Source organism: Lissotriton vulgaris, chromosome 9 (genome assembly GCF_964263255.1).
Source record: "Lissotriton vulgaris chromosome 9, aLisVul1.2, whole genome shotgun sequence".
NCBI classification, from domain to species: domain Eukaryota; kingdom Metazoa; phylum Chordata; class Amphibia; order Caudata; family Salamandridae; genus Lissotriton; species Lissotriton vulgaris.
In genome coordinates, this window is record NC_141697.1 from 501,513,262 (window position 1) to 501,535,407 (window position 22,146).

Genomic DNA, 22,146 nt, shown 5'->3' on the forward strand with positions numbered 1-22,146 from the left:
TGTAATCCAAAACTAGACGATATGTATTGTCTGGTTTGGGCACCGGAAACAAAGGATTGTTCATTGACGAGGTGCATGTTTCAATCACCCCTTGATATTCAAGCTAATATAAGATCTCCCTGACCTGTTTTCTAGCTTCTTGCTTAACAGGATACTGCCTTTGCGCAGTTGGTTGATTTTTTTACTGGATTTTATGGTGAGGAGAATCCTCGTCCTATTCTACATGATTTTTATATAATGGAGGTGCCTGGGCTACTGCCCATTTCCTGGCATAAGTGTATTTTTTATGAATTGGAATATGATTGGAGAAGGCTGACATCTTCGCCATGTGGGCACTCCCTGACAAATTCAGGTGGCCAGTCTTTTTCAGCTGGAAGAATGTCATAACCATTAGAGAGCTTCTCCCAAAAGAGTGCTCTTATTTTTCTAGTTATATCCCCCTCCATCCGGTTTGTTACTTCATATAACTTGTGTGGGACGCTAACCCTGGTATCAGCCATTTCAACTTGGATGTACTCATTCAAGTCCACTGTCTCCAGATGATCCCTCAAGATCTTGCGAGCTACAGTTACTTCTGTTGCGCTGTCCAACATTGTCTGAGCCCACTCCCCGTTCTTGAGTTGTGTCCTCAAGATCCTCTGCATGTCTGATTTTTAGACCTGCTACCTTCTTTTTGGTGAATTGGGTTTTCTTATTTTTTGGAACATGTTGATCATATTCGGACTTCACACGTTCTTCCTTGTTTTCTGACCGTCCTATTCTTTCCGATTTCTGTGAGGAAGTCTGAAAGGTACGAGAGGTTTTTCTTAAATTATCCCTATTCCCAAGGGTATACCTCCTTTCAGAGGGCTCCTTTTGAGGAGACCTACTCCTGGAATGAGAACGCTTCTTTTTAGAAGTTTGTGTAGTGTTTTCCCACTTCTTTTTAGGAAGAGTAAGATTATTTTTAATAAAGACCTTTTCAGGAATTTCAGTCAGTTGGGGTTTCACTGGTTTACCACCCAAACTTTCTCTGCCTAGTTCTTCACAGGATTTTTCGATTATTCTGGCCAGTTCTAGTGGTTGCTCAGTTACATCAAATTCACCTTTAATATTGGCTAATATTATTGTTGAGACCTGTTTGAAATCTTTCAGTAATTTCATACCCAGATTTAAAACAGGCTCTGCTCCGTATTCATTTTTAATCTGTTTCAGGACGTCTGGTATTCCTGCCATAGATGGAACACAAGGTGTTTTAGTGGAGATTGTAGTAAAGACTGTACCCCAAGTGTCGCAGTCCTCCAGGTGTGGTGCGATCCCCATTGGTAAACAGATTGTTAGAATCCTGTGTTTCTCATGAAGGGTAGTATCAGGAAATACAGCCTCGATTTGAGTAATTTTTTCAGCTATCCAGAATGGAATTTGTTCCCGTTTTGCGGGTAATTTACCAATGACTGATTGTATATCTGTGGTGTAATTTTATTTTTGTTCCCCTGGTAAGGAGTGTGTTGTGGAATCTTTATAGGTGGTTGGACTGTTATAGTCCGCATGACATATTGAACCAATTGTCTATGTATTTTGATTAGTTGTTTTAGTTGAACTAATAGTTCTTCCCCTGACATTTCTTCATTGGCAGGATGTGGTATGTAGCTGGCTAATACCGCCATGTTGCTCCTGGTCTACCTAGTGGTCCGAGCCTGGTAATGTGATTTTGATGTTGTAGGGCGCCTTTAAACCAGAGCGCCTGCTCTTGGTATGTTAGTGGAATTTCAATATCCTCGAAAGGAATGAATTCCGTTGGATGTTCCTCTTCTCTGTAGAAGTGAAAATTACCCTACCACCTCTTGATGATAGGCCATTCGTTATAAGTTTTATAGTGATGGTTTTCCGTAAATTTTCCGCTATGATTATAGCATCCGCGTCGGCTTCATTAAAGCCTGTAACGTCAAGACCTGGTAGGGCTCCATCTGCTGCAGCTCTGCCGGTTGCGTTGTTGTGGCCGTTATTCAACATTGTTTAATGAAAGTTGCAGAGCAAGTTTCCAGGAAACAAAGATAAGGTGCACAATATTTTGGAACACTGTATCCTTCAGCGTTGAACAAACCAAAAACTAATACATAGGATTTTAGTCCTTCTCAGTTATGGTGGATATTTTATCCTTTTACCCACTCCAGATGTGTATTGGAGTATTTTACGGGTAAAAGGGGTCTCTGAGAAAAGCACGACTGAGTTACTTTAGTATCTAGCGTTAAATTAGTGCCCTACCAAAAGTTGGGCTCCATGTCTTGTAGTTCCAATATTCCCAATAGGCTCTGCGCATTGGAATAATATATCCTATAGATTAGACGTAGGACTAGGGTCGACTAGGTCTCTATCAAATATATTAAACTTAATAGTGAGTGCCAGCTAGCTCAAAGGTCACTAGAAACTTTCTTAAATTCAGAAGAAGGGATTCATTTCTGACAACTGCATAAACATGACAACATTGTTTCCCAAGAATAAGAAATGTATCTCTAGAGTTGCGGAAACAATAGATAAGTATTTCCCTCAGTCAATTGTGCATGCTTCGTTTCAACAAAGGCGGTACAAAAGGTGGTGGTGATTGACGGAGCATCTGAATCAATCAAACACTCACACCCAGTCAAAAGACTTGGGTTTAATCTATCACCGTTCTTCAGCCCACTCTGCCACCCCAGTTCAGACTTGGCTATATGCAAATCAGTCTGACCCTGTGCCTCATGTTTCAACAAAGGTGCAGAGAAATAGAGAGACAGGCGTTTTCAATAAAAGGATTTATTGAACAGTCTTCTTTCTCATGCAAAAGAAATGAACTGCTACCATCGTAATGCAGGCTGCAAAGTATAATGCGTACAGCGAGAACAATATTATAAAATAATACTGTAAGAGCAATGTATGGTTTCTAAGCCATATAAAAATACATACATAAATAAAATGACTAAAAATACTCAACTGGTGCTTCTAAACTAAGCCTACCCCGGTGTTCCTCACCTAAGTCTAGTACGAGGGAAGAAGTAAGTATTGTGTACCATAGGCTTAGTTTTCTTTGCCAAGAATCTATGCAAGATTTCTCTGAGGTTCTAATCAGCTCCATACCTTAGTTTAGAATGAAGGAGGTCTGGTATCTCCGTCTCAGGACTTGATTTCCCAACACCCCACGAGCGGAGCTTGGAAACACTGGAGCTGGATTCTTGCCGAGAGAAAGGCAGCCCTTTGATCAGTGAATCAGCTGGAGGGTCGGTTTCCTTCGGCACTTGCTTTAGCGAGCTGCGTCGGGCAAGTAGATAGTCGAATTGCTCCCAACCACTGTGTCTTGCTAGAGCAAGTGAAGGCATATTTATACCTTGAAGGTGTCTAGTTTGACGTAAACTTGGGCATGATAACATCAGGAAAGAACTCCTAGGGAATAGTAGTTCTTTGCAAAGTACATGAGTTCTTGGACAAATCAATATTCAAGTAAGGGAAGGTCCCTGACTGCTTAAGCCAATTTTCAAAGAAAACGTTGTGACGTTTGGTACGGGTGGAAGTAGCCATGCCTGTATTTGGTCTGCATGGGCTATGGCTAAATAAGGGAATGATTCATATGCCTACATTAGGGCAATGTTAATGTTACCCATTTAAGGGCATGTACCTGCAAAATTAACTCGGAGCCTAAAACGCCACACAACACTGGCAGACATCGATCAGATGTTTGACACTGAAATACCTCATTTTCCCAGCTATGTCCTGCTAGGGCTGCCCAATACACAAACCTATCCATTACACTCTAACAAGGGAAAGGCTATCACCCTGGCTCTGTGGGCGGCAAAACAAGTACTGTTATCGAAATGGGGCAATGATGTTATCCCAACGCATGCAGATTGGCTGCATAAACTCGGGGAACTACTGGGTATAGACAAATTGACGGCAGTCATCAGTCACACCCTACCCAAGTTCCAGAAAAGGTGGGTAACATGTATAAACCACCTCTCAGGGGTATATAAGGAACTTACGTGCCCAATTTACCTACGAATATTGCTGATCATGCCTCCCAGCTCCATGGCTGACTCAGGAAAGGAGGAAAAGTGACGATCTATTACTGACAAGACATGAACATCTACTGTTTTTCTTAGTTATTATTTGTTGACTATGTCTGATTATGCTTCCTACTACTCTCCTCCCCTGTACCTTTACTCCCTCTTCATTTTTCCTCCTAAATACTGCTACTCCTAAAAATGTGAGCTCTGGTCCCGGTCAGGAAAACCCCATTCCTGGTTTGAGAAGCATTTGCCTCTATTTAGATCATGGGGAAGTAAAAAAAAGAGTTAATGGCATTGCCCTTCTGTTAGTTCTTTCGTGGAAGGTAAAAAAAAGTCAAATTGGGAACTGAATGCTTTAAGAAGGGACCAATTTAAGCAGGCATTATTGTCTAGGTAAAGGGACATTAATAGATTAAAGCGGGTAAGAACCCGACGGAAGGCTTCCGAAAGTAAGGGGGAGGAGGATTCCAAATGAATTTAATTGAGAGAGGTTGCACATTCTGGTGACTCACCTAAATATTGGGCCCTAATTGCTGAATTCTATAGTACTTAAATTAAGGAAGAAGCCATTTGAATATCTGACGCAGAATGGACACAATATATTTCACATATATATATGCACTCAACACTAGGAACAGGTTTAATTTGGAGTCAATTCCTGATCCTGCCCGGTGAATTCCTATGGCCCTCATTCCTGTATGGAAATAGAGAGCTTTATTAAAGGGGCAAGGTATTTAGGTGCAATGGGCCTGGACGATCTCCCAATAGCCATCATTAAATAAGAAAGCTTGGCATGGGCTCATTTCCTTCACCCCGTGTTTTCCTACTGCTCTGCTTACGGGATTATTCCGTCCTCTTGGAGAGGAAACATAGTGGTTTCAGTATATAAAAAAGGGCCCTAAGACTGCTCCTGCCAGATTTCAGGCAGGTTTCCTTACTGGACCCAAGCGGAAAATTGTTTGCCAACAGCATACTTTTTCACCTCCAGAACTGGGCTTTTGATAATGACCTTGTACCCGTAGAGCAAACAGGGTTTCGTAAGCATGGTGGAACTTTGGATAACATCACTGTCTTACAAAACTTGATTGAAAAATATCCATTAAAAAAGTGAATGGCCTTATATGCTGCCTTTTTAGATTTCTCCATGGCCTTCGACCGGGATGACCTTGGACGCTGTGGAGGAAACTGTCCGCAATAGGAATTCCAGGGCATTTGTTAAGATTGATCATTGCATTGCATTGCATTCCTCTACATGGATACAGGCGCTGATGGGAGGCAACCAGGGCCTTTCAAATAAAGTGGAAACTTACAATGGGCTGAAGCAAGGGTGCCTATTATCCCCTTCCCACTTGTATTTGTACAGCTATGATTTGCGTAGCCGGGTAGGGCATATGGAATTGTGTTGTCTACTTTATGCCGATGGTGCTATCCTATTGGATCTAACTCCAATATGTTTGCAAAGGCAACTTAACAAGCTAGGTCATTACTCAGATGATCACTTAAAAAAATTAAAAAAGTAAAATAATGATTTTTAGGGGATGTAGGGGTAGGAAAAGTATTAATTGGTTTTTAGGGAAAACAAACTTGAAGTTTGAGGCAATACTCATATCTGGGAACAATCCTCTCAAGCAAGTGCTCTAGCAGTGATCATATTGACAAGTGCATAAGTAAAGATATATCCCAGGCCTCTGCATTTGGTAGGCTATAAATATTTTGTGGGCAGAGACATTTTGCACATGTTTTATATGTCTATAAAATCAAAATCCCACCAGCATTGAGTTATGCATGCGAATCGTTAGATGCAAATCTCTCATTTGAACTGTGCAGGCAGCATAGCGCGCTTCGACTTGAATTTGGGCTTCTCCCAACCTATGTGTTTGCCATCGCAGCAAGTTGGAGGTGGGGTAATGCTTTATTGGAAAATTATGTAAGTTCTATTCTGGCTGCGCTAAAAAATGATTTATTTTTAGTTTGAAGGGGAAAAGCGTTGTTTTTAGAAACAATGAGAAAGCCGTACACTTATTTGAAATCGGGCACAGTGGTATATGCCCGCCCCTCACCCAAAATCTGTATTGAAAACTATAATCAAAAAAATGATTTACTAAGTCAGTTGCAAGATAGATATTACTTTGTGTTCAGGGCACTCTAGAAACAACACAATTGTGGGGAGTAGTATGTATAAAAAAAACAATTGTACGTCATATGGAATCTCCCCCATGGAGTGCGTAGAATCATTTTGCTGTTGAGGATGAATCTGCTCCCTTTGCAAAATATAACAGGGGTTTGAGGGGGATTCCCGAGGGAGAACATACTTTGTGACCTATGTGGAAATTGGGTGCAAGATTTAAATCATGTGTTATTTGTCTGTCCCCCATTACAACTACTACAACGCCTTTTATTAAGACCTGTTTTTTAAAGCATAAGATCATCACTGCAGAGGAGGCCCGGAATTGTCTTCCCCACCACTCCTGAATTAGTATGTTTTAAAATGTTTTGCTTTTTCAAATAATTTTCAAACATTTCTTAGAGAGATTGATAATGCCGTTCTTAGTTTCAGTACGTTAAACATGGTCCCTGATGGGTAGCATATTTTGCACATTATAATCTAGAACCTAAGGCAAAACTTAAGTCACATGTTAATTGTCTGCCCCCCTCCTCCCCTTAGCTCTGGTAGGTCAAACATGGTCCCTGCTGGGTAGCATATTTTGCACATTATAAATTGAAACTTAGAGTACTTGAAATTGCATAAAGGAAGCTGTTAGAATATTAATTGGGATAAAATATTATGCATATTTTGCACTATACCATAAACGATTGTGTAAAGGTGTCTTCATATGCGCACTTGCACTTTATATATTATGTATTGTGACTATATGGAGTCATTTTTGCTTAAATACTTTAAAAAATTTTTTTTTAATTGCATAGTGAAATTATAATTGTTACGTCCCCGAATGCATTTTATTCTGGTACTAAAAACTGTAGGATATGATGTATTGGACATTTTTTTCTGTTTTGTATTTTTTATGTGGAACTCGTTGGAGTTCCGAATCATAAATAAATTGAATTTGATTTGAATTGAAGTCTGAGACATTCTTCTACTAAAAACAGAGCTCTCACTGTAGCAAGTGAGATTCACACTGTTCCTATTGTGTACATATTCCTGAAAAGGACTCAAACACCTCATAGGTCATCTTGGATATGGAGACATAAAGAGCCTAACATGGGCAGGTGACAGAATCATGCACCAGGCAGGGTTCCAGTGAAGCATGGGATTGATAAGTAGTTGCTTTCCTCTAAAATTAAAATTAATCAAGGTGTTAATGGACAGATAAGGACGGATGTCAAGCAAGAAAACACCTACAGCTTATACTGTCAGAAGGCAACAGAAATGGCTGAAAAAATTATAAAGATCAACTCACTGACTTCTAAAATCACAAGAAGGGGCTGTGTGGTGTAACATTTTGTTAAGAAGTGATTTCATCTTGGGGTCGGCATAAGGCAGTGTTTTTACATAATTATGATGGCTTATTCCACATAACTCTATGAACTATAGCTGTCATCACTTTACATTACCACAAGAGCCCCGCACCTTCTTTTTCATCCACCATCACTGTGTGGCAGAGAGCCAGCAGGCGGAAAAACTCTACCACTTCCCGCTTCTTGTTATCTTGGGCCATGTCTACCAGTGTCTGGTCATGAAACCGGAACTTTCTGTCTGCATACGGGTTCCAGCAGAAGTTCACTTCCTGCAAAAATCACAAATACACAGTAAGTGGACTTGGTTATTCTCAATGGTATAATGGCTCTGATCCTCATACATGAAACTAACTCCCAGCATTCGTTCCAGCTGCAGAATCCTTGCTGAAAATCACCTCTTGCAAACAAGCTTTCAAAAAGACAATTTTCCAGATCAACACAAGTCACTCTATTTCAGAGGACGGTAGTGAAAAAAACACCAAGAACATCAAAGCTGGAAACATCCTGCAATGTTTTTGGTGAACTGAAAAAGAGGTAGATAAGTATGATTTGATGGTGGAATACACAAAAAACATTTAGACTGATAGATGACTCTTGGAAAGAATGTTGCAGAGGTACAGTGGCAACAAACACTAACAGGTACATGCATGAAAGGATTTTGCGATCGCAAACAGTGCGAATCGCAAAAATCGGCCGTTTGCGATCGCAAAATCTGCTTTTGGAATGCATGAAGGGTGAAGGCCCTCGTAATTTGAGAATTTGCAAATATTTGCAAATTCTCAAATTGCGATTGCATTTAAGGAATCACATTTTGCAATTCCTTAAATGCAATGCATGAAACTTAAAAAAAATGTGATTTCGCAATTAGGGGGAGCAAATTACCATGAGGTTGAACCTCATGGTAATTTGCAAAAACTTTGAAAGATGCACTTTTGAGCGTTTTTCAAAGTTTCATGTTGTGCACACACATGCCCTAAGGACAACATCTAAGGAAATCAATCTGTGCACAATATATGTGCACAGATTGATTTCAGGGGTGCAACAAGGTGTCCTTTGGACACCCCTGCACCCTTGAAATCGCATTCTCAATTTGCGATTCGCTAATTGCTAATCGCAAATTGAGAATGTCTTCCCATTCATTCCTATGGGCCTGTAGGCCCATAGGAATGAATGGGGAAGAATTCCTTAATTGCAACTCGCAATTTGCGAGTCGCAATTAAGGAATATTAAGAAATCGCAATTTATTTAGCGATTTCCTGATGCATTGCATTTTGCAATTCCTCAATTGCGATTCCTTATTTTTCGCAATTAAGGAATCGCAAAAAGCTATATTGATGCAAGTACCTGTAAGAGCTTGGGAGACAAGATGGTAAAGAGGACATTAAAAAAAAGCTGAACAAAAAGAGATTATGCAATGGATGTCCCTCTCTCACAATGTGCTTGAGATGACCAAAACATCCTACCAGCATAACAGCACAATACCATACTCTGAGGCTGTAGCATCCCACATTTCTGAATCTGTCTAAGTGTACAACCATCCACTGAAATGAGGTAGAGACTCCAGTTATATCATCCCATCCTCAAAAGCACATTAGCCTCTATCTGAGTTTATAATTTCCAGAACTCAAAAGTGCAAACTAGACCCCATTCGAGTTTACAACATTCATTCCTCCTGAGGTCTGGTGGTGCAGTGGAATAATGCATCCACTGTAGGGGCCTGTATTCAACCTCATGGTCACAGGTTCTAATCCCGGCAGGTCCACTCAGCCTTTCATCCATCTGAGGTCGATAAAATGAGTACCATTGAGTTGGGTAACAATATGCATCTGTTATTCAGCGCCTTGAGACCCTTGGGTGATACATGTGCTTCACAAAAACACATGTTATGTTATGAGGTGCATGAGACTGCATGTGAGACAACTCTACCACAGACTCATGATAGTACCGCACGTCCTCATTAGTCAAAGACTACAGCATCCAACTCTCATGAGGTACATGAGCTATATTCTGAGAAAGCAGAATGAGCGACTCCTGGTTTACTTGAGACTGTATTGATTTACTACATCTCAGCCTCTTGAAAAACACTCCTTCATATGTCCATGTAACTCCTTTGATGCTACATCATGAAGTTCACACATAAGACTTCTTCCAGAGCTACAACACGCAACCACTGTCTTTGTGTTTAGGGTACCTCTATGTGTGTTATCTGTTTGTGTATCCAAAAGTATCACACAACATCATACAGCCATTACAACAGAGTACACATAAAAACACTAGACTGATTGTCTTTTCTAATGCTTGTTTTCTTTTGTTCCACAAGTATGCAGAAATGGTGAGCTGCAGGTGCTATACTGACTAATGATGGGAGCAACAATGGTTGGGAGTGGTACTTTGCCTTTGTCAGTGTTCTGGGTAGATGGTCTTTTAATCATCCTCCCCTGTTCTGAAGGAGTGTTTATTCTCATTAGGGGTGGGATGCTTCCATATCCACTTGAGATATCATCTGTGCCCTGCCCCTTCATAGCGTTTAGGCTTTGATTTCCTCCAAGAACAATTGCAGAAAATCACAAAATGAATGTTGTTTAGGAATGCCAGCTTTGGTGTAAAGTCGGGCATATGAACGTCATGCATGAACCCCTAAGGAATAGTTGTTAATGCATAATAAATGAGTTCTTGGAGAAATCAATAGCCAAGCAAGGGGGAGTCCCTAACAGCTTAAGAGCCTGGTTTTCCTAGAACTCGTTGTGACATAGATGAACGGATGAAAGTAACCATGCCTGTATTTGGGTGGCATGGGCTATGCCTAAATAAGGACTGGATTTCTATGCCTATTTAAGGGCAATGTGAAATGACCCTTTATAAGGGCATGAATCGGGAAAATTCATACGGAATCTAAATTGATATACAACACCCACTCCACTTTCTTATGTACGACGTTACTAAATTCTAAAAATGTTTAAACATATCTAAAACATATCTACACATGAAGTGTGAAAACCCACCCAAAATACATAAAAATGCATTGGTATCGGTTGTACACATAAAAGATGCATTAATGGTGTACGCATTTAAAGCAATGTTTCATTCTCAACATATATGTTGACATTGGAATGATAACTGAATGAATCATGAAAATATACATTTATGAAATGGTTTGTAAAAACAGAAGAAAAAAGGCCGATACCATTTCATGTCAGGCTTACAGAAAACTGTTCATTTGTGAACAAGAGTCATATATTGTCTCTGTAAGTATTCAAAGAATTCTTGTTCTCTATGATTAGTTCTACTTTAAGCAGATTACTTGTGCCCTAAACGAAAAATACAATTTTGGAGAAAAAAAATTAAGCATAGGAAAAAGTTCTAAAGTTAGTCTCTTGTTTTAAAAAAAGTGAAGGTCAAATTCAAAGTCTCTCAAGACACTGTGTGCCGAACTCAAATGTCAGTGCTAGTGCTTGGAGAAAACATGAAATCTTCTAACTCTGTAAAAAAGTTGTTTATCATTATATGTGATAGTTGGATTACCTCGTCCAGAAGACTATCCGCACATAGATGTGAAGCATCGCTTTCAGCATTGGTCGCATCAGCAATGTTCAAATCGGATGTTACCTGCGTGCCTGTAGTTTTCTCTCGTACCTCCGCATCAGTATTTTGCATCTGTGAGATCTCAATGAATGCAGTCATCAGAATTGGTAGCTGCTGGGGACAACACTGTACATGGGCCCTTACTTGGTCCAGTAAAGTATCAACATCCGCTGGCATGACTGATGGAAGTGTCAGACAGATGTCTATCACGCATTCTTCTCTGCATAGCAGGCAGCGTAGAACAGGTAAGATGTAATCTTACCAGATTGGTCTGAATGATAGAAACCATGTGGAATTTTATTCTCGTAGACGAGTTAATCCCAAAATTTGAACGATGCGCTCACGACACTGATCTCCAATAGAGCTCTCTCTATGGTTCCTGGAGTGGCGCTGGTGATTTGGCATGCCATATCGTCGCAGAAGGAGCAAAAATAGTATCCCTGCAACAAGTCCGAAAATGAGGGGCAGTCCGTCAAACACAGAGTGCACGAAGTTTGGAAATATTCCTAGAACCGATTCAAAAGGTGCTAACAGTCCAGAAAATACGGTCTTAAATACATCTACAATACCGCTCGTATCAGAAATGTTTAAGATACGGCTTAACATTTCCGAGAAATGTATAGGGCAGTTTGTAGTTAAGAGGGCATGTATCTTGGCAGAAGTCCTTGCGACTTGTAGATCATAGGTTTCTTTGGCCGAGGTCAGTGGCACAGTTTTTTGCAAAAGAATGGCTTTCATTCTGCTTAAAGTATCAATTCGTATAGAAGAGATGTTCAGTGAAGGCCATAAAGGTGACTCCCTGTCTGACTTGGTTTTAGGAAAAAATACTTGCATACAGTAAGTGACCCTGGCCGACACAGTTACTAGATATGGTACTATTATCAACAAAACTTGCCCCTTGACTGATTGGGTCTTTCAAACAGCACCTACCTCCTTAATCAGTGAGGATATTTTTGTATGCGACATGTCTGCAGTACTAGCAAGGTGTGCCTATCTCCTTTCTTAAAATTCTAAACTCCGGACTATGTCTGTGTCCCCACAACTTCAAAACGCCCTCCAACTTATGAGGGTGTTCTAAAAAAGTGTGTGCGAGGAGGGAAGGAACCTCACGGAAGCAACCACAAGGGAACTGCTGACATGTACTCGTCAGTTTGTTCCACTTTTCATCATCAGTGCCTTCCCACCTAAAAAATAAATAGCATGTGAATAATGTGTGTAACTCTAAAGTGAAACTAACTACACAAAAATCACTGCAACCCGACCCCCTAGGCTGAAACACCTGGATTTGATGTTCTGACCCACTAAAAATGAGCTAGGCACCACTAGCACTATGATCAATTTTATTTGCTGCTGGGTATCTGCTCATATTAAAAACCAAAAGCTACTGTTGAGCTTTGTTTTACCATATATGAAGATATGGTACACCTGGCAACATGCCACAGCAGCTGTGATCATTCAACATGAGGTAACTTCCATTCGAAAGTTGGTCAAAAATTGAATCAATCACCGCAGCTGGTGAACCTTGCAGGTGGCAGGATAAGTTGTTAGAGGAACCATCGCAGCCCCCATGTAAGTTTATACCCGGACAAAGGAGAGAACCTCTTAGTGCGTTTTCACAGTTTTTCCCGCTAAGAAACACTTCACATCCCCCACTCCAACATCTATGTCTGTATGGTAATTCCCAGGATGTCTTGATGTATTCTTTACCCAACCTTATATATGTGCCTGCTTGTATGTGTTTTAGGCAATACTGAAAATGGAAAATTGTAACAGGCAGAGTGATTGTTCCATGTATAATCCATTCAGTAGCTGGCTTTTTTCAGCAACTGTAAATGGCAATCTTTCCAGTTTTTCAATGCTCAGCACCGTATAGTCTGTTCCCCTTTGTGCCAATTTGATCTGTTTATCAGTGAGATTGAATTCTGAAAACAGTGACGTGGTATTGATTAGACGCCAAGGCACATAGCCTGAACAATGGTTTTGCAGCGTCCAGCCTAATAGCATGATAGAACGTAGTTGTGACTGACCATGTTTCAACATGACCAAGTCCTTTTCCATGATGTCTATGGCAGAAGACACTCTGCTGTCCAATGAATATATCCTGGACGACAGAGTTGTTAATCCATTGTCAATTACAGAGAGAGTTTTCTCTAAATTAATACGATCAATTTCTCGTATTCTTTCTGCAGTCTCTGCTGGCGTAATCTTCCATGCTTCATTAAAAGCAGCATAGATATCTGCATATATATAACGTTTATGATGCAGTTTTCTGGGTCCTAGCAAGAATTCCCTAAGATCAGTGCCATCTTTAAGTAAAGATAAGTGTTGCTTTACATCTTTAAGTGTAGATCTCTGCAGCCAATCAAGGCAAAGCTTTCTTAAACTGTATGTTGTTACTATTCCAGGATGCTGTCTTTGAACATATCTTGGGTCTGGCCTATTGAATGTGAAACCCTGTGTTTTGTTCAGGAATCTATCTTGACAGTTGTTTGTGTCTGTGGGCCAAATTAACCATTTTTTCCAATATGGATCTGTTCTGTTGTGAAACAAAATAGTATGTACCTTTCCCTCTGAAGTATTTTTGCTATCAGGTGTAGGTGAAGGTGTAGACGGATTGTTCATGTCTTTGATCTTGGCTAACCCAAGGCGTCTGTTGGACAGTGTCATTCAAAAACAAATTTTGCTCAGGGATGATACAGGCTCTAAATAAAGCTTCTACCCCCTGCACTTTCCAATCTTTAGTACCCCAGACAGTTTTTGTCTCAATGTTGTCTTTACAAAAGTTGAAACCTAGTTTAGACACTTGGGCATAAAAGGCTGCAGAATAAATCTGTTTTGTATTGGTCGACATACTTTTCATCCCTGTCTTGTTTACATTTTTAAAGTAAAACGATTCTGGATTGGATACATTGAATCCTGAAAAGTACGGTAATTTCATAGTAAATGTTTTTGGGCTAACCTTCGGTGGCGTAGGACAATGTTCCCATTGGTTATGCAATAATACATTTCTAGGCATTGTTGATTTGTGCAGAAAATGATGACCATGATGATTATAACAATACATTTGTTCCTAGTCTGATGAATCTTTTAAATATTCATGATTTGTGAATACTGCAGACATTTCTAGGTATGCCATCATATTGTTAACAGTCTTGAAGTCCCAATCATCAGAAAAGGTACTAGATGAAACAAAGTCTCTTAATGATATCTTGAATAAGTGTGGAATCTTCAACAGCTCCGACTGGCCAAATATTTCATATTCTGTTCTATTCCAAGCTATACCATCAGGTATAGGAACAGCTGTGATGTTCACTGATGACAAGTTTCTTTGTTCACGATGGGATGATTTGTGTGGCTTGAGGAGTAAGTTGATGTTCTTACTTGCTGTGTTCTTTTTGACATATCTTCCATGTATCAGCAAACCCAGAGTTATCACAAGAGTCAACCAAAGTAGAAGACAAAATGCACCCAACACAACCTAAAGTTCAATCCATGGTGAAACCAGATAAGTCTTTTCCATTTGATGAAAAATTTCAGTTCCTTGTTCTTTGAAAGTTCTTTTTGCTGGCATTGTTTCAGGTTCGCTGGATCCTCAGAAAACGTATCAAAGTCAATGAAATAGTCAGAGGCAGTTCTTTCAATTGTAGGGATTGCATCAGGATTCATTGAAATCCCTGGAACCATTTGATCACTTCATTGTAGACTGGAGCTACTTTGTTGTAGACAGGTGTTTCCTGATGAACTGTTATTTGGGTCTCAAGAGGTACAAGTTTCATTGCTTTTTGCATAGTCCTTCTTTTCGCACTGCAGATTCCTCAAAGGTGATGAGTCTCTCAGTTTGAACCTCTTGGATAGTAGTTAGAGCAGGGCATCTGCTACTTGGTCGGAGTCCACTTGGCCTACTGCTTAGTATCGGCCACATAGTGTGGATTAATCAGGTCCATGGACACAAACCTGTTCTCCTTTTTACCAGCAAGGGGCGGCAGTAATACTGTTCTTGATCCGTGGATTGCCAGGACAGGTACTGGTTGTCTGTAAGAATGCCCAAATTCCTTCTTGTCCGCAATCTTTTCTCTGACTAGATCACCAAGCTTTCGGATCCAGACAGGCCTTGCTGGGATGCTCGGTTTTTCCTCAGTGGTGGTTGGCTTCAGGAACACGTTGCTTTGTTTCGTTCTTAGTTCATTTACCTCCTGTAAAACAGCCAAACAATCTTTGATATCAAATGCTTTTTGGTCCACCACTGATGTTTGACATTCAAGGTCTGCGACTATCATATTTGTCCCAAAATGCACTTCATATGGAGTGATACTCCCTAGAGAACTTCTTGGCAAACTGTTAAGACTACGTTGGGCACTTATTAGATGTTTGACCCACCCGTCACCCGAACCTAATACCATAGCTGTTATAGATTGCTTTATGTCCCGGTTTTATCTCTCCACTACCGAATTTCTCTCAGGATGGAATGGACTAGAATGCCACAATGCAACACCCAAATTGGCCATGGTAAGGTCGAGAGCTAAATGCAGGACCCTGGTCAGAATGTAGCGTGCCGATTGCGTATGTGCCGATAAAGACTCACAAATCTTTTATAACAGTTTGAGCATCAGCCGAGCGCTGAGGCCACATCCAAATGAACCTTGAACACGAATCCACTGCGACTATGATATATTTATAGTTACCATCCCTTTGTAAGGGACCGCAGTGGTCCAGGTAAACACACGCTAATGGTTTATCTGAAATTAACAGGGGCGTCTGCGCATGACGTTTTACGGTTGAGACTTTCATCTTTTGGCATATTTCAAAATCCAGAACGTAGTTTCTGGTTTCTTTCCAAATGCGTGGCCACCAGTATATCTGTTTTAATAACACTACTGTGGAGGAACCACCTGTGTGTAAAGAGGTGAGCCCTTCATGTGCTTCTAGGATTAGTCCTAATCTATGTTCCATGTTTGGAATTACTCTATCCCCCACTCCAGGGATTCGAGCAAGCGGAAAATTGTTTGCATCAGTTATATATGAGTATTTGAGTGGAAACCCTTTATGTAACATACTACCGCTGCCTTTGCATGTAGCATTGTCAGCCATAATTATTTCAATGTCTATTTTCGTTTTTGAATGAGTGATTGCAGCTACGGAAGCCATTTGCACAGCTGCCTTCGCAGCTTTATCAGCCAATTAATTCCCTTTCACGTGAACGCCATCACATTGATAAATCCGCGTATGTATCACATGAGTGTTTTGTGGTCCATCTTGCAACTGAACTACTTGTTCCCAAAGTGTTTTATGCTTGATTGTGCCACCTTTTGCATCTTTGAAACCATTTTGAAGCCAGTTCTGCAAGTATTCATGTAAGATTGAACACAATAATATGAATCGCACACTATGAGTGTGGGTAATTCGCGATCCGTGTTTTCAAGTGCCATCTTGAATGCTTGTAGATCAGCTCGCTGAGCTGTACAATCTCTTAAGGATTGAGTTTTAGTGACCATAGGTCTGAATTTGCCATCGCTCCAACGACCGCACTATAGGCTTGTTTACCCCTCGTAGCGGGTTGAGCTGATCAGTCAGTGTAAATTATACATTCTTACTGTTCAAGAGGCAGAATTTCAGTAGGCAGAGGACATTTTTGTTCGTATTGTAAAAAATGCTTGTGTTTTCAAATAAGGATCAAAAACATATTCAACATCAGTTGCAGCAAGAGAATTAACCCACTGTATCCATCTCGGATGTAAAGCTTTAGCATTAGGAATGCTCACTTTTGTCACCGCCTCTAAGGCAGGTATAGGAGTTACGATCATAATGTGTTTCCCCTGTGCGAGGGCTCTCTCTTTTGCTACAGCGGTTTGAACAGCTGTCAGAATTTTTTCTGTAGAAGTAAATTTCATTTCTACTTGTGTGTACAAGTGTGATTTGTAAGCAATCAGTACTTTTTCCCCTTCGTTAAAAGTTAAGTGGGTGAATCTACATTGACCCAGAATGATTCAAAGTTGCGTACGTTTACGCGTGTTTGCAAATGTTTTGTTGCTAACATGTCTGTTTGCAACTAATGCAAAATTTCTGTGTGTTTTTGTGTCCAATTTACTGTTTTAAAATCAGGTTTGATTAATTTTTAGAGAGGTTTAACCCTTTTTGCGTAGTTTAGAATGTAAGTTCTTCTGAAGTTCAGGAAACCTAGAATTGACTGTAAGTTTTTCAGCATTTTGTAAGGTAGGAGCAGCGCACACTTTTCTAAAAAGTTGGCTGCCAGGTGTTCATATTCTAGAAAAAGGACGTTGAGATGGGCAATTTGCGATTTCTTAAAATTGAATTTGTACCCTTCTGAGGCAAATCCAAGTATAATGGTGTTCACCCTGTTCAAGTGCCTATCCAAGTCATTGTCTGTCAGATAGATGTCATCGACATATGCCAATGCCTCATCATCATAAGTTTGTAGTAACTCTGTTTCCCTTGCTGAGAATAACCCAGGACTGTTCTTGAATCCCTGAGGGAGACGACAGAAGAGACGTTGCGTCCCCATAATTGAGAAAGCGGTCAAATGCCTACTTTCTGATGCAATGTTTTGACAGAAGAAACCATTTGAAATGTCTAATGAGGATTTATATTTTTTATGCACAATGTTATTCATTAATGCTGTACTGTGTGCATTTTGCACTGCAAATGTTTTGCAACAAGAGTTTAAATGTCTGTAATCCAATACTAGATGATATGTATTGTCTGGTTTGGATACAGGAAGTAAAGGATTGTTCATTGATGAGGTGCATGTTTCAATCACCTCTTGGTATTCAAAGTTGATCTAAGATCTCCCTGCCCTGTTTTTTAGCTTCTTGCTCAAGTGGGTACTGCCTTTGTACAGTTGGTTGATTCTTTGGTTGGATTTTATGGTGAGGCGAGTCCTCATCCCATCCTACATGATTTTTGTATAATGCTGGGGCTTGGGCTACTGCCCAATTCCTGGCATAAGTATTTTAAATGAATTAGAATATGGTTAGAGAAGGCTGGCATAATAATGTCTTCGCCATGTGGGCACACCCTGACAAATTGTGGTGGCCAGTCTTGTTCAGCTAGAAGAATGTCATAGCCCTTAGAAAGTCGCTCCCAAAAGAGTGCTCTCACTTTTCTTGGTATGTCTCCCTCCATCCGGAGTGTTATTTCATATAACTTTTGTAGAGAACTAACCCTGGTATCTGCAGTTTCAACTTGAATGAATTCATTCAAGTCCACTGTCTCTAGAAGATCCTTCAGGTCCTGGTGAGCTATTGTGACTTCTGCTGCGCTGTCCAACATTGTCAGAGCCCAATCTCCGCTCTTGAGTTGTGTCCTCAAGATCCTCTGCATGTCTGAGTTTTAGACCTGCTATCTTCTTTTTGGTGAATTGAGGTTTTTTTTGTTTTTCTGAACGTCTTGATCGTCTTTGGACTTCACTCGTTCTTCTTTCTGTTCTGACTGTCCTCTTCTTTCGGATTTCTGTGACGAAGTCTGAAAGGTACGAGAGTAACGTGTAGCATTATCTTGATATCTATCAGGTTGCCTCAAATTATTCTTATTCCTGAGGTTATACCTCCTTTCAGAGGGCTCCTTTTGAGGAGACCTACCTCGGGAATGAGAACGCTTCTCTTTGGAAGGTTGTTTGCTATTTTCCCACGTCGTTTTAGAAGGAGTAGGAGTGTTTTAGTAAAGACCTTTTCAGGACTTTCAGACAGTTGGGGTTTCACTGTATAATTCCACTATTCTTTGTATATTACTAAGTAATTCATCGTTCAACATTGCTTCAATGTCAGGGTCAGGTGTGTAGCCGGATAGGGCCGACCATGTAGCCCCTGGTCTACCTAGTGGATCGAGCCTGGTAATGTTATTTAAATGTTTTAGGGCACCTTTAAACCAGAGCTTGTGCTCTTGGTATGTGAATGGAATTTCAATATCCTCGAAAGAAATGTATTCTTCTGGTGGATCAACTTCTTTGTAGAAGTGAAATACATGAATAGAATACCTCTATCTGGTGATATTCGTGTGCCCCTATCACAAAAACTGCCCTGCCATCTCTTGATGATAAGCCATGTTTTATAAGTTTTACAGTGATGGCTTTCCTTAAATGTAGAGGGATTGCTATAGCATCCTCATCGGTTTCTTGGAAACCTGTATAGTTAAATGCTGGATCGGCTGGATCAGCCGCAGCTCCACCAGTTTCGGTGTTGTTGCCGGTATTCAACATTGTTTAATGAATTTCTGCAGAGCAAGTTTCAAGGACACAAAAATAAGATGCACAATATTTTGGAACACTGTATCCTTAAATGCTGAACAAACCAAAAAGCTAATACATAGGATTTTTGTCCTACTCAGCTATGGCGGATATTTATCCTTCACCCACTACAGACGTCTATTGGAGTATTATGAGTAAAGGGTCTCTGAGAAAAGCACAACTGAGTTACTTCAGTATCTAGCGTTAAATTAGTGCCTTACCAAACCATTGGGCCCTATGTATTGTAGTTCCTATATTACCAATAGGCTCTGCGCATTAGAATAATATACACTATAGATTTGAGATTGGACTGAGGTCAGTATGTCTCTATCGAGAAAAATTAAACTTAATTAGTGCGCAGACTAACTCAGAGGTCACTAGAAACTTTCTCGAATAAACAAGAAGGGATTAGTTTCTGACAACGGCATAAACATGACAACTTTGTTTCCCTAGGACTGGAACAAATATCTTCAGAGTCGTGGAAACAATAGATAACTATTTCACGCAGTCAATGGTGCATGCTTTGTTTTTACAGAGTTGCCGAGAAATAGTGAGACGGCCGTTTTCAACAAAAAGGAGTTTATTGAACAGTTTTATTTCCTAATGCAAGAGATATGAACTGCTACAATCGTTAGACAGAATGCGAAGTATAAAGCGTACAGCGTAAACAGTAATATAAAATAATACTGTAATAGCATTGTCTGTTGCTATGACTTGTATAACAATACATACAAAAATATTACAGGCTAAAATACTCAACTGGTGCTTCTAAAATACGCCTACCTCAATGTACCTAACCTAGGTCTAGTACGAGGGAAGTAGTTGGTGCTGTCTTTAGCATAGGTTTAGTGTTGCCAAGAATTGCCAAAAGTTTCTCAAGGTTCTAATCAGCTCCATACCTTAGAATGAAAGAGGTTGGTATCTCTGTCTCTGGACTCGATTTCCCAACACCCCGCAAGGGGAGTCAGAAACACTGGAGCTGGATTCTCGGGAGGAGAATGACAGCTTTTTGGTCAGTGCGTCAGCTGGAGAGTCGGCTTCCTTCGGCACTTGCTGTAGCGAGCTACGTCGGGCAAGTAGGTAGTCGAACTGCACCGAACCACACCGTGCTTTCCCATAGCAAGTGAAGGTATATTTATACCTTGAAGGTGTTTAGGAATGCCAGCTTTGACGTAAAGACGGGCATATGAACATCATGAATGAACCCCTAAGGAATAGTTGTTTATGCGCAACACATGAGATCTTGGAGATATAAAATTCCAAGCAAGGGGAAGTCCCTAACAGCTTAAGAGCCTAGTTTTCCTAGAACTTGTTGTGACGTAGATGAATGGATAGAAGTAGCCATGCCTGTATTTGGGTAGCATGTGCTATGCCTAAATAAGTACTGGATTTCTATGCCTATATAAGGGCAATTTGAAATGTACCTATATAAGGACATGAGTCGGGAAAATTCATAAGGAATCTAAATCGACATACAACACCGTCAAGCAGGGGCCGAGATAAAAGGGGGGCCTTGAAACACGTTTTACTCATGCTATATCTATGGGGATTTTTCATTTTTTTAACACAACTATAGCCCACACGGCTGAATGGAATCACACCGACTTTAGAATAAAGCTAGATGTTGGTCCAGAAAGCGTACTTTGAGTGATTTGGTGTAAATCTGTTCAGTAGTTTCAATGATATTTAAGTTAAAAATATAGATATTTAGGGACGCGAGTCCCTGCAGTAGACTAGCAAATTCCACAGAAATCTGACTGGCTAGATAAACCAGGAAGTGTTGGCAGCCATCTTGGGACACAAAAAGTGAGAAATAAAGAAAAGGCCAGGTTAGGAACACCCAGGCCCCCCAGATATGGTGGGGGCTCCCACAAGGACATGCCATGCATTAAAAAGAGATTTTCTTTTCAATTTTGTTGTAAAATCATGGATGGATCCGCAGATTCAACACAAAATTGAAAAAAAAACCAGCATGGGCGCCTGTGTGTCTTTTAAAGGAAGCCCTGGGGTGGGCCAAATCCCGGGGACATATGAAAAATGCAGGAAGGGGCACATGGGCCCCTCTCCCGGGGTTTAATCAAACCACAGGGACCACCATCTCTCCAGGTTTTTTGATTTAACCCCTTCCATGCGGCCGCAATTCCCCTGGTGTGCTCTAAACAGCACGGGCCATGACGAACCCCAGCCGTCATCAGCACACGAGCACCGTAGTGCATGACGGCTGGGGTTCGTCATCAGCATCGAAGGGGTTAAATTATGCAGGCATGGCACTCCCGCTCCTCAGGGGCCACCCCCTCCCTGGGGCTTATTTAATTATTAAATGGAGGTGCCTCTCGAACCCCCGCAGCCTGGGGACCAACACCTCTCTGGGGCTTTACATGCATAAATGAAGGGGGCCACATGGACCCCCCCCACAGCCTCGTGGGCTGCCCCCTCCCTGGGGCTTTAACTTTTATTATTAGAGGGCCAATCGGATCCCCCAGCCTTGGGGACCACCACTTCCCCAAGGCTTTTTTTTTAAAGAATGCAGGGAGCTGCACAGGCCCCTCTACAGCCATGGGGGCTGCACTCCTTGGGATTTAAATTTAATTAATGAGTTGGGCTGCACAGGCAGTCCCGGGAACCACCACCTCCCTGGAGCAGATTCAAAGAAAGGAGGGGGCACATGGCTCCCTCCTAGAGCCATAGATGGCCCTGGGAACAGGGCAGGCCCCTGGGCTGGCTCCTGCCAAATCCCAGAGTGCCCACCGCCGGAACATAGCTATTTTGCTATGGCTTGGTGGGAGCTTTACCACTCCCATCAAGCCATAGAAAATGCTGCTCTGCTTTCAG

General features: G+C 41.0%; 1 protein-coding gene across 1 annotated transcript in view; it reads right to left on the bottom strand.

The window, feature by feature from the left end:
• The window catches only part of LOC147690325 (phospholipid-transporting ATPase IK-like), a 1,699,388-nt gene that overhangs the window by 606,345 nt on the left and 1,070,897 nt on the right, over positions 1–22,146 (bottom strand). The window contains exon 14 of the mRNA XM_086937963.1: positions 7,606–7,762. Within this exon, the coding sequence (XP_086794089.1) occupies positions 7,606–7,762 (157 nt within the window). The remainder of the gene's footprint in view (positions 1–7,605; positions 7,763–22,146) is intronic.